The sequence below is a fragment of the Lycorma delicatula genome, chromosome 5, assembly GCF_047948215.1.
Source record: "Lycorma delicatula isolate Av1 chromosome 5, ASM4794821v1, whole genome shotgun sequence".
Taxonomy (NCBI): Eukaryota; Metazoa; Arthropoda; class Insecta; order Hemiptera; family Fulgoridae; genus Lycorma; species Lycorma delicatula.
Window position 1 is genome coordinate 82,531,012 of NC_134459.1, and position 13,120 is coordinate 82,544,131.

Below are 13,120 nucleotides of genomic sequence, written 5' to 3' on the forward strand. Positions count from 1 at the left end.
ATTTTTGTTAATTTAAGTATTTTATTGTAATTATTTTTTATTAACCTGATAAATGCCGGTGACATTCATTATACTTTTAGGTCCATTACATATAATTTGGAAAACTTAGATTTTGGTTCAGTTTATATCTATAAGGTCAGTTTATTGAATTTGCTTATGAGTTATGATAATAAATAATGTGGAAAAGTAATTGACCTCAATGAATGCAAGAATCGTATTCTGTATGGTAAAAATGTTTGAAGTTGTCAATATGTTATTTTAAATTTCATGAAGTGAAGAATTACAAGGAAGTATAGTTTGTTAAGGATAAAATTGCATAAGGACTATGAATATGGAATAGGGAAATATTATTTTGGTTAATGAAGGTCAGTGTATCTCTATATTAAATATATCCTTTGTACAACAGATGGCTGAAATATAATGCACAGTCACTCATAACTTGCAAATGAAAAGAGATAGTCAAATAAACAAATATTACATAAAATTCATTTTATTTGCTACAAAAATTTACTAATATTTTTCCACATAGTCACCATTTACAGCTACATTTTTCTTCCAAAGTGATCCAGTTTTTCATTCCATCAATGAAGTATGCTGGTTGTCTTTCCTTGATCCATGACTTCCTTTAGTCAGTTCATTCCACAGCAAAATGAGTACCCAAGCATCCCTCTTTGATTGCAAAAAGAAGTGAAAATTACAGTTTGCTAAATCTGGTGAGTATGACGCATATGGAAAAGGTTCAAATGTTAACTTCACAAGAGCTTGGTGGTTGCATATGATGGTTGCTACTGAGCACTATCATGTTGCAGAATTATCAGATTTGTGGATTTTTGGATGTGACAGATACATTGCCTAATGTGTTTTAGCGTATCTTTTAGATGTATACTTAAAGGAAGTTGCAACATAATTCATTATTAAATAATTACTTAAACTTATTAAATTTTATTTTATTAACAATGATTAACTATTTTATTTTTATTGTAATTTATAATTTATACAGTGTTTTAATTTCAGGTTGGTTTCCTGCAAAATTTGTTGAAGTTCTTGATGAACGTAGTAAGCAATACTCTTGTGCTGGTGATGATAGTGTGTCAGAAACTGTTACTGATCTTGTTCGAGGCACATTATGTCCAGCAATTAAGCAAGTACTTGAACATGGCATGCGACGTCCATCATTTTTAGGTATGTAGCAAAAAAAAAAGAAATCCATCAGAATAGAACCACTTTTGTTCTTAAAATTAATAATCAAGCTGAAAAATTTGTAACCTATTTTTTGGACTGCTTGAGATAACAGTATTAGAAGCTTATGATAATTTACTAAAAAAAAAAATTGATAATAAATCCTTTAAAAAGGAAACCTTAAAATTTAGAATTTTTTCTAAGTATATAGAGATAGACCAGTAGTACACTGGCTTAATGGTTAGTAATTGCTGCCACTATTTCTGTCTGCCAAATAATTTTTGAATATGAACAAGAGGATTCCTTAGGAACAATTACACTATGCAACATGATTTTCTATGTTTCTTTAATTAGTTTTTTCTATCACATATAGTTTTTTGCAAATCAAGAATTCATTTTTTATTTAAACGTAAATTCCACAAAGGGAACTTTAATTGGGAGGAAGAGAAATTTTATTTTGGTAGGAGGGATTACACTTGTTACGCCCAGCTGACTGTTAGGGGGAAACGTAGTTCATTGTTGATATGCTATAGTGCTGTGAGGTTATATTTGTGCTAACGTATGTGGTTGTTTATGTAGTTCCTTTAGAAATGAGTTCCTGCAAGTGTTTGAATAACCCTAATCTGTTATATTTGTAGTAGCTACATAATTGGTAAGCAAAGACAAGACATTAATAGTTTCGTGAGAAATGTCTGTTATGCATACTTTCGCATAAGGCTTGGTGATGAAGACAAAAGGTGGGCACCGCTCAAGGTTTGCTGTACATGTGTTGAGGAACTGAGACTATGGAAAATTGGTGCAAAAAAATCAGTGCTTTAGCAATCTCATTGGTGTAGAGGGAGCCACGAAATCATGTTAATGATTGTTATTTTTGTATGGTTAATATTCAAGGTCATAACCTAAAAGTAAGAAGGATATACAATATCCGAACATTCCTTCGGCCTTACAACCAGTTACACACAGTGAATCTCTCCCTATCCCAGTTCCACCTCCCATTCTTGAATATGTGCCACAGAGAGCAGCTTAGAAAATGAAGGCGATAATGTTGATGATTACAAGCTGGAAAAAAATACTGCACCAAAATGAACTTAATGATTTAACTCATGACTTGAATCTGATGAAAGATGCCGCCCAATTGCTTGGGTCAAGACTGAAAGGAAAATAATCTTCTACTTCCTGGAGTTTAATTCTGTTGGTATAGGACCAGTAAGAAGGAATTAATAAAATTCTTTAAAGAAGAAGACTGGTTTTTTGTTGTGATACTGAGGATTTATTGAATTTCTTTAATGTCACTTATAAGTCAAGCAAGTGGAAGCTATTTATAGACTCATCAACACCTATTCTCAAAGGTGTAAATTTACATAATGGAAATTTGTTTGGCTCAAAACGCATTGCACATTCAGTACATCTCAAGGAGACATATGAAAATCTAAAAGATCTGCTGAAATTCGTGAACTATGAAAAACATTCTTTGACAATTTGTGGGAATTTAAAAATAGTAGATATGTTACTTAGTCAACAATCTGGCTGCACAAAAATGCTGTGTTTCATTTGTGAGTGGGACAGCCGAACCAGAGACATGCATTGGAAGATAGACTGGTCCAAAAGAAAACCCTCCAACTCTGTTCACAGAACATAACAAATGTACCACTTGTTCAACCAAGCAAGGTACTATTACCTCCTGTGCACATCAGGCTTGGATTAATGAAACACTTTACTAAAGCCCTTTCTAAAGATGGTGACTGCTTCCAGTACTTGGCAACAAAATTTCCAAAAGTATCTTATAAGAAACTTAAAGAAGGGTTCTTTGTGGGGCCGCAGATCAGACATTTAATGAGAGACAATTTGTTTGAAATTACGATAGTATGATGAATCCAATGGAAAAAAGGGCTTGGGTTTCATTTAAAGAAGTTGTGGCCAACACTTTAGGCAACAATAAATATCCAAACTACAAAACCATGTCTAAAACAATGTTGCAGAGTTTCATGAAATTAGGATGTAACATGAATGTGAAGCTTCATTTCTTACATTCACATATTGACTTTTTCCCTGCGAACCTTGGTGATATCAGTAAAGAACAAGGAGAACATTTCCACCAGGATATCAAGGACATAGAAAAAAAAAGATACCAGGGAAGGTGGAATGCAAACATGATGGCTGACTACTGTTTTATGCTAAAAAGAGACGGCACTGGTGAAGGGAGACAATCAAGGAAGAGAAGTTTCAACCCACATCAGAAAGAAATTGAAGCGGTGAAATCAGTGAAGAAGAGGTATTCATTTGTCATATTAGCATTTTTTAAGTGAGTATATATATCATTGTCTACTCTAATGTAGTGGATTGTAATCTTATACAGGGTTACAAAACACACAAACTTTAAATTGAACTAAAATAATAATAATTTTCCCTGTTTAAAAAATGCAATTTTTATTTAAAAACTTCAAAAATGATTTGGATAAAAACCTTATGTGATACATAAAAACCAAAATCAGATTTGAAATCAGCATGAAAAATACTTTTAAGACCATCTTTCCAAGATTTTTAAAATGTTGTTGCATTATGTTATTAGAAGAAAAACAAGATGACTTATTACAGCTTAATTATGATCTGTTGTTGATTAGGATAAGAATCTTGGCTTTACCCTGTAGGATCTTCAGCCTTTACTTTGACATTTTGCCAACCATAGATAGGAAACAACTCCTTGGATAATTTCAAAAACACACAATTACTAAGTTACAATTATAACCCACAATTACACTAAGTTCTGTAAAGAAGTAGCTGCTGTGGTAGCTACCAGATAACAGTGAACATTGTGCCAGAGTTGGAATCTGGGTGACTGATTCTTACTCCAGGGCACTTATCCAAGGAATAAGGACTAAAGGATAAGTAAAGTAGAAGGTAGAAAAATGTCAATCCACAGAGAGATTGTGTCTGATAAGAGTAGGTTGCTGTTTTGCCCAGAACTGTATGAGTTGTTATTGTATTTAAAAAAAAAAAAATGTTGATTTATAATATGCTACTCCCATTTTAAAAGATGTTGTCCCGTTCCACCTTGTAGTTGAGAACAAGATACTGTACTCCTTTTGGGTATGGTTTTATGTATACTGTGATTATTTCATGGGTAGTTTACATTTCTCTCCTTTTCCTTATGTTTGATATATTTTCTTCAGTTAAAATTGTGTTCATTGTGAATCTAGTTAAGTTTCTTGTTGGATTCATGTTGTTTGCATCATTGGCTTTTCAGTTATCTAATTGCAGTGGCTTTACCTGCAGGCCTGTGTGGGATTTTGTTTCTTAATTATTGACTGTAAACAAGCTTATTTGAAAATAAGATATTTACAAAAGGTAGCGATTTTCTTGTGCACTTATTGGGGGGGGGGGGGGGGGTTAAATATTCATTTACAAAAATTCTTATAATATATAATAATATTTAAAGGAAAGATTTTTTTTATTATGTGTCACTGCAGTGATTAGAATATTAGTTTTGTATTTGTTTACTCTCTGATAAAGAGTATTTTCATAAGATTGTTACTTGAAAAAAGAAAATCATAACTTTTTTGTAAATTACTTGAGAAATTTATTTTATTTATATGAAAGTGTAGCGAAATTGTAAATTGTCTAATGATGAGACAGATCATCTTAACAAATTTTACTACCATATTTTGTAAGTACTCTGGAAATTGTTCAAATTGTAAAATTAAATTTTATGATGATTTATTAAATATGTCTATGTAATTTTAATACAGTATTTGAAATTATTTAATTATTGATTAGTTAAAATTTTATTCTATCTTTTTTCTTGGAGAAAAAGTAAAAGGAACAAAAATATTAATTTTTCAGGTGGTCCATGTCACCCATGGTTATTTATTGAAGAAGCTGCTATGAGAGAAGTTGAACGTGATTTTAGTTCTGTTTACAGCCGTTTGGTTTTGTGCAAAACTTACAGGCTAGATGAAGATGGTAAAGTTCTTACTCCTGAAGAGGTGTGTAAGTTGAATATATGAATTTTTTTTAGTTTCTGTTTAATTGCTCCTTTATTTTTTGATTAGAAAAGCTGGGTAGTTATGAATATTTATAATAAAAGTTCAAGATAACTTATATAATTTGGATAAAGATGTATAAACCAATGCACACCAATTCTAGCAAACTAGCTGCTTCCATAATTTCCAGTATTGTCTGATCTTGTTCATTTGCTTTCCCAGCTACATAGTAACACATCCTTATTTTTATGTAATTCATTTAAAAGTTCTTACTTAACTAGTTCGTGAAATAAATTTGCCTACCATTCTTTTCTTCTTTACTATTATCCATGGCGGTAACATATCTTTATGCTAAGCTGTATATTGGCCTTTTCTTCATTTTCTTTATATTATAAAACATATTATCTTTCACACTTCCAAGTTTCCATATAAAATTTTTTCATTATTTCTTATCCTTCTCTTCTTCTATCCTGTTGGTTTAAAATCCCTGTTTTCAATATCTGCACTCTTGAACCACTTTTTCCATGCTCATTTCTTTTCTATTGCTATGTTAGTAGTTCTTTCTTTCCACAACTTAACTTTTCTCTTCTCTTTCGTGTTGTTTTTCCATATGCTTTTTTGACCATCAACATAATTACCTTTTCATCTATTCTCAGTTTTGATATATTATCTACCTTCCTTCTTTTCCTTCTCAACTATGTCACACCTTTCTTTCATTCCATTCTCTTTTTAGAATAGTTTATTTTCTCTCTAGCCTATTTACTTCCTCCCACTCACTCGCTCTGCCCCAGAATTTCTGTTTATTCCTTTTTTGTTATATCAATTGCTTCTTTAACTTCAATTGTTTACGTATTCATAATCAATGTCCCTATTCTTAATCTGTGATGTTTCCTAGTTGTAAAAAACTATTAAGATGAACAGATTAATCTGTTCATCTTAATAGTTTTTTACATGTCTGAAAACAAAGTAATTATGTTTTACTCCTCTGAAGTCCGTAATAGCTTCGGGCTTTTAAAGAACAAGAAAGTGTGATAGAAAGACAAAGCACAGATATACTTTGTAATAATCTTTTGAATTAAGAAACAGTTACTGCTGCTTAGTACTGAAGCAGCATTATATGAGAAGAATGATTCAGAAGTACAAGGGCCATTCAGAATGTTCTTGGCCTGACAAAGAAAGGGCAAGATTTTTCAGAAATTTATTTTATTCTTTTTCAACCTAGTCAGTTCTATATATTTAGACATTTAACACCAACTTTTTAATACCCTCAGTATAATTTGATTTGTTCAACTGTAAAATAAGTACTGTCACAGCTTTGACATAATTTGAAGTGAATCTCTGTCCAGTGAATCATTTCTTAAGATTTTGGAAGAGGACCTATTCATTGGGAGCCAAATATGGAAAATGCTGTGCATGTGGAAGCACACTGAAGATTTAAAACTCATTGAAATTATGTTTAACTAAGTCTAACCACCTCTAAGAAATAAATGGTCAGTCAAATGGATTTTTGATCAACTGTTAACAAAGTAAGCACCCATCAAGTGGAAAGCTTTAACATACCAAAAACATTGTGAAAAATGTATTAAACACGGTCTATTATATATTATATAAATTGTATAAACACAATCTATTGTAATATTTGCAATATTAGCAAGCTCACGTATCTTTAGTTTGTGATCATTTAATACAACATTGTGAATTTTTGTGAAGATTTCATTAGTCGTAGCAGTTTATGAGTGTCCTGAGCATCATCATCTCGAATGGATGCACAATCAAATTTAAGTTCAATTGCCCATTTTTTTACTGCCAAAAACAAAGGGGAAGAATCCTGTGAAATGAAATCTAATTTTTTTTATCTTCATCAGGGTTATACCTTTTAAAACAAACTATTTTGTACCAGCATGAACTTCAATTTTATTCATTTTTTCAGAAAATGTCAAATCTTGTTTGCCTTGAGTACCACAAACAAGCAACTGAACTCATGTGTTTGAAAATTTAGAGCACACCATCTAAAGAATCATATCTGACAAATATCGTAGTCATTCGATTATACTTGTACCATCTCTTGTCAGACTAGGAACTTTCCAAACAATCTTAGTTGTTTAGAGTAGAGTTCTGGAGGGGTGGGAAAAAAGGAATTTTTATTTCAGTTGGACTTGATAGTATCAGAGATAAGAGGATGGACTTGATAGAGGTCATAAGTGGAAGAAATAGAGAGGGGACTTTGAATAAGGAGTGCATTTCATCTCACTTTGGCCATAGAATTGCATTCTTTGGGTTGCTGTCTTCCTTCATTAGTAAATGTTGAGGAGGTATTTTTTATTTCATAAATATTGTAGTTTATACAATAGAAATTGCTGCTGGTGTTGAAGATTAAAAGTTTTTTTTGACTTAGACAAAAGACACTCATTGGGCTATTTTAATTTTTTTACAAATAGTTTTGCTTATTTACCGTTTAAAAGCACAATACAACTTTATAGTTGGACTATTTATTTAGTTTTAACATAAACTTTATCTGACACCTAAGTTTCTTTATAATTTTATCAATAAGCATTATTTAGTGTTTAATTAAGCAGATTTATTTATATAGAAATTTATTAGATGACAATGTGGGATTGTTAAGGGAGAATTTATTTAATGAGAGTAATAACTTTATGAACGGTTTTTAAAACGATTCATTAAATTTCATTGCAACAACGTAACTTCTAAAAAAAAAAAATTGTTTTTATTAATATTAGTTTTTTATTTCATTGAAATTTAGGTAGCAGTCATCTTTAACATAAAATAAAAAAAATTGTTGTGTTTGTGTATGTACATGTAAACCTGTTTCAACTTTTCGCTTTTATTTTTATCATTATCATTATTATTATTATTATTATTTTATTTTAAATGATATTAATGGCTATGATTATAGCCACTAAACAGAAATGGGTAATAACATGTATTAAAACTGCTTGTAACGTTCTTTAAACTTGGGTGTGGTCTATTGGAATTGCTTTTTTGAGACATTTTTACCCTTGGATTTTACCCTTATTTCATAACTTAAGTTTCTAGGATGCTACTCCCCGAGATATTCTAGATGTTGTGTAACCATTGGGTAAGGTTGTGAGGAATGCAGTTTATCATCTTATCTAGAACGAAGTGTAAGATCGTGCGCATTAAAGCAGTAAAAACTTATTTGGAATAATCAGTTTTAGGCATATCATTTTTTTTAAATAGTTAAAAAACTCTATATAATTTTTCTGACATTTTTAATATTAATGTTTTTCTTAAAAACCAATATAAGTATTGAAAAGACTCATTGTTAAATTTATGCATATTATAATTTTTTCTAATTTAACATGATAAAAAACAGTTTGAATCATGTTTAATTTAATTATTTCATTTAATGATTTAACATTTTTTTTTTAGCTATTATATCGATGTGTTCAAGCTGTTAATCTGAGTCATGATAATGCACATGCTCAGATGGATGTTAAACTTCGCAGTCTTGTTTGTCTTGGACTAAATGAACAAGTGCTACACCTTTGGCTTGAAGTTTTATGTTCTTCTGTTGAAGTTGTACATAAATGGTATTTTATTTATTTTATTATTCACTTTTTAATTTATCTTAATTTTACTTAACAGCTGTTCTTAACCTGGAGATTTTTTCTCCAGGTTAAAAAAATTGCTATTTATTTTAGGAATCTTATATTAATTACTGTTACACAGATAATAAGTGCTAAGATTTAAAAGTGTTCTATTTATTCTGATTGCCATTCCTTTTCCAATAGTAACACTAGAGTAAAACTATATATGTGTCATACACATGGGACTCAAGTTCCTATGTCGCTTTGCGAGAAGTGATGAGATCCCCTCTACTGATAATCCAGTTCATTATTATTTACTTTATTATTGAATTCTCACTATCTTTCTTAATTTGTTATTTATTTTTTGAGCAATCCTTAAAATGTTTTCTTGGTTCCATTTTGATATATTCTTCCTTTACATTTCAATTAAATTGTATATTAAGAATAGATTACACTTAACAAATAAAAATATTTTATAATACATTTTACAATTCATTTTTCACAAACATTCTCTTTTTGTTACTTGAAGGTTATTTTTCAGTTCCCCTTTAAGAAATACTTTGAAAGTTGCTACTATTTAAAGAATAGCTTTTATTCACATCATATGAGTTGCATCTGCCATCTTAACAAAACAGTGAGCTAGAATAACTCCATCAGCAAATATATCACTAATTCAGATGAGAACAACATTACTGTTAAAGGCTAGACATAAGTAAGGTGCTCTCTAGTTGTTATTAGTCGGTCAGAAAGGAGTGTTAACATTAAATGACATAAATGGAGCAGAAATTCTGACTGAAAAAAAATCTGGACATTTTGATGCTCAGTGAATGACATAAATGGAGCAGAACTCTAACTGAAAGAAATCCAGACTTTTGATGCCCATTATAATTTTATTTTCTGATAATTGTTGCCAGTTGTTTTATATTATGTGTACACCTAATGCTTATTTACCACTGAGTTGAAGCAGTGCAGAAAGATTGATGTTTATACTATCTGTCCCAGTATTTCTTAGGGCTGTGATACACAAAAACATCTTTAAGTATAAGAGGCATCAATCAAAGCTGCTCTCTGTGAATAATGGTACTTCACTATACAGCCATTTTCTATGGTAACAGAGGGTGGTCACCTTTTAGGACCAAATAACATTACATTTTGACATACTGATATATGCAGCTATATACTTGGCTTAGTGAAAAAAGTAACAGGAAACCACTTCACTTATTTTCCCTAATAACTGACAATGGAAGTCTGTTATTCTTAGCGATGGTTATTTCTGTTTTTGGTCTGACTTGTGACTTGATTCAGGTCACCTACAACTGTTACGGTTATCACACTTAACATACATACAAAAGATTTTAGGAGGCCATGTCGATTGATTTAATAAAAAGATGTTTATTTTGTTTCAGGTATCATCCTTGGAGTTTTGTTTGTAGTCCAGGATGGGTTCAAATAAAATGTGAGTTAAGAATGCTTTCCCAATTTGCATTTAATTTAAATCCTGATTGGGAACTTCCACCTAAAAAACAACCATCACAGCCTCTCAAAGATGGTGTTCGTGACATGTTGGTGAAACATCATCTTTTTAGTTGGGATCTTTGAATAATGTTGAACATATTTTGATATGTGTATATATAATATAGTAATTTACTTGTAACTAACCTGTGATGATTACCTCCATTTACAATTTTTAATAAGTCATAGAACTTCAATTTTAATTTTATTTTTCAACTTTGTTTACTGGTTGTTTATTAATTATCATTTCTGATAAATAATTTTATTAACATGTCAGAGAAAGTTAGGTAAATGTTAATTTGTAATTATTACTTTAAAACTTTATTCCTGTCTTATTTAATTAGTTATGTTGATTAAGAAAACTCATCATAATTGAAATATCACCATTTTTTAATGTTTATTTTAGCATTTCATGATTGCATTTTTGTAATTTAAGTATTTTATTTACATGATTATTTTAATTTAATGAATACTTATAGTGCTAGTGTGTATATATATATATGTTTTAATAAAGAAAATAGGTTTATTAAGTAGTGTTATTGTCTTGTTCCCAAAAAAATAATTCTTTTTAAGTGTGTTATATACTGTATAGTCTAAGTTATGTGAAGTAATATTAATTTATGAATGGTGACCATTTAAGAATTCAAAGAAAAGAAAATTAAATTATTAGAAATGTTGGATTAAAATTAATAAGTTATGGTATGAAATAACAATTTTGTTTTTCTTTATTATAAATTAAATTTTAATATGTTTAGATTTAATATGGATGAGGATTCTGTAAGCTGCCTCAGTTAGTGATAATGTTTTGCAACTGCTCATTTCAATTCAGGCATTTCATATTTTATTTGTACATGGTACAAAACCATAACTTTTGTACTTGTTTTACATTTGTACGTAACTCTTGAATTAAATTTTTATGTTTGTATTCGCATTGAATGTGCAACTTGTTTATTTTGTCAAAAAAATAAACAATTGTATTTATTTCACTTTTTTCATGTTTCATCCATTCCAACCAGGCTGTGATATCACCTCAGTTAAACTATATAACAATGCAGCAGCTGCATGACATAGTCATGAAAAATCAAGATTATATATGTGGCCTTAATTCTTTTGTAATAGCCCGCAATATCTTTTTGTTTCTGTGAATTCCTTTATGAGGATGAAGAAGACTTGATAGATAAGAAGAGTAGAATGCCTTGGCAATAGAATGGTCTTTATAAAATTTTATATTCCAAAAAACTAAAGTGTTTCTTAATAATTTACTTTCTAGCTTCCTTCATTTTTCTTTTATTAAGTATTTAGCATACATATTTTAATAGTTTTAACAGAGTAATCTAATATCACTTTTATTTTTAAAGTAATTTTTTACAAAATTTCAAGAAAATTTGTCAAAGAGCTTAAGGTAAAAATTAATGCTTATTACCGAATTTCATAGAATACCTTGCGCTCTGAAGAAATCTTATTATATTACTTTAAATTTCTTTTTTTACTTTTATAAATATTAGCATTTTTGTACTTGCATTCTTTTTTACAAGCAACCTTTTTCATATCAGTAGTGGTTTTTGTAAGCCTAAAAGAATTTAAATAAAATATACTGTTTAAAAAATAATAATTTAAAAAGACAATACTGTTAAACTTTAATTTAAAAAACTACACTTTTGGCTAAGAAATAATTTTCCCAACTTCTTTCAAATTTCAAATTAAGAGTAATAAATTATTGGCAGTTAGTTTTTATTGCAGTTTTTGAAACGTGAATTCATTTTTTAAGTTTATTTTTATCATCAGTATAGTTTTTATTTTATTTAAGTGTTAAAACTGAAAATGGCATTTAAGAAAACATTTTTGTATTTTGTAAAAAACATTTTTAACTATTATTTATTCAGTTTTAGAAATAATTTCATTCTGTTAAGCTGGATTAATATGATGTCTGTATGAAACTGTTGTCAATTATAATTTACAATAATAGCTGTTTCATGTTTTGTTTCTTTTTATCTTTATCTAAATAATTAATCTTTAGATTGTATTATTTGTAGTATAAGTACATTTGATAGTACTGTACATAGGTATAGAATTTTGGGATGCATTCCTGTTATTTTTCTAATTTTGAGAACCTTAATGTATTCTAGTTGTTTGAGAAGTACTTACTGAACAATAAACTCATTATCAAAGTATTAAATTATGAACTCTTACCTTTTAACTGCAGTATCTATTTAAATTATGATAATAGTTTAATTAACATTCTATTCATTTCATTATAAATCGATTAGCCTACATATAGTAGTAAAATATATTTACTCCAATGATTATTGTTGTTTTGAAAATGTTATTTTTCATGAATTACTGATGGATAATTATTTACTAAAAAAAAAAAAAGTGAAGTTTCTTATACTCCACGAGTAAATGATGTACTGTTTTTTTTTTTCAGTAGAAACTTTTATATGTTTGGTATTCAATATCCTTTTAAGGAACAAATTAAGAGCCTAGAGGAAAAGAGATACAAATGCCTAAACCCGTTTTGAGAAAATCAAGTGTAAAGTTTTAATGGAAAAACTTAATTCCAGGTAACAGCAGGAAGAGTGAAAGTGATGTGTAATGTATGCATATAAAGGTTTTTAAAATTAGGTTATAGATACGTGTTTCTATATAACTCATATATTGCCTTTTATCAGCCATGTAATAAGAAGTCACACTTGTTCCTTTTCCTGTAAATTAAAAAGGAACGACAATAAAGCTAATAGGTTGCAAGTAAAATCAAGTATATTTATTGTATTTTTATTATAAACAAGTAAATTAAGACAGAATGCAAACATCGTTGGTCTCTTTTATTCTTATGATTTAGTCTGAGTCATTGTCATAAATATTAACTTCAGGTTCTTCCTC

At 29.3% G+C, this 13,120-nt stretch overlaps 1 protein-coding gene across 5 annotated transcripts in view; it reads left to right on the top strand.

Moving 5' to 3' along the window:
- The window catches only part of LOC142325137 (small G protein signaling modulator 3 homolog), a 127,944-nt gene extending 116,768 nt beyond the window's left edge, over positions 1 to 11,176 (top strand). For 4 of the 5 annotated variants that reach the window (XM_075366510.1, XM_075366511.1, XM_075366512.1 and 1 more), the window contains 4 exons: positions 1,015 to 1,182; positions 5,020 to 5,162; positions 8,571 to 8,731; positions 10,135 to 11,176. In XM_075366510.1, the coding sequence (XP_075222625.1) occupies positions 1,015 to 1,182; positions 5,020 to 5,162; positions 8,571 to 8,731; positions 10,135 to 10,327 (665 nt within the window). In that variant the 3' untranslated portion in view covers positions 10,328 to 11,176. Of the gene's footprint in view, positions 1 to 1,014; positions 1,183 to 5,019; positions 5,167 to 8,570; positions 8,732 to 10,134 lie in introns of those variants that run through there. The other variant, XM_075366513.1, reaches the window with a different exon arrangement.
- The last annotated feature ends 1,944 nt before the right edge of the window (positions 11,177 to 13,120 follow it).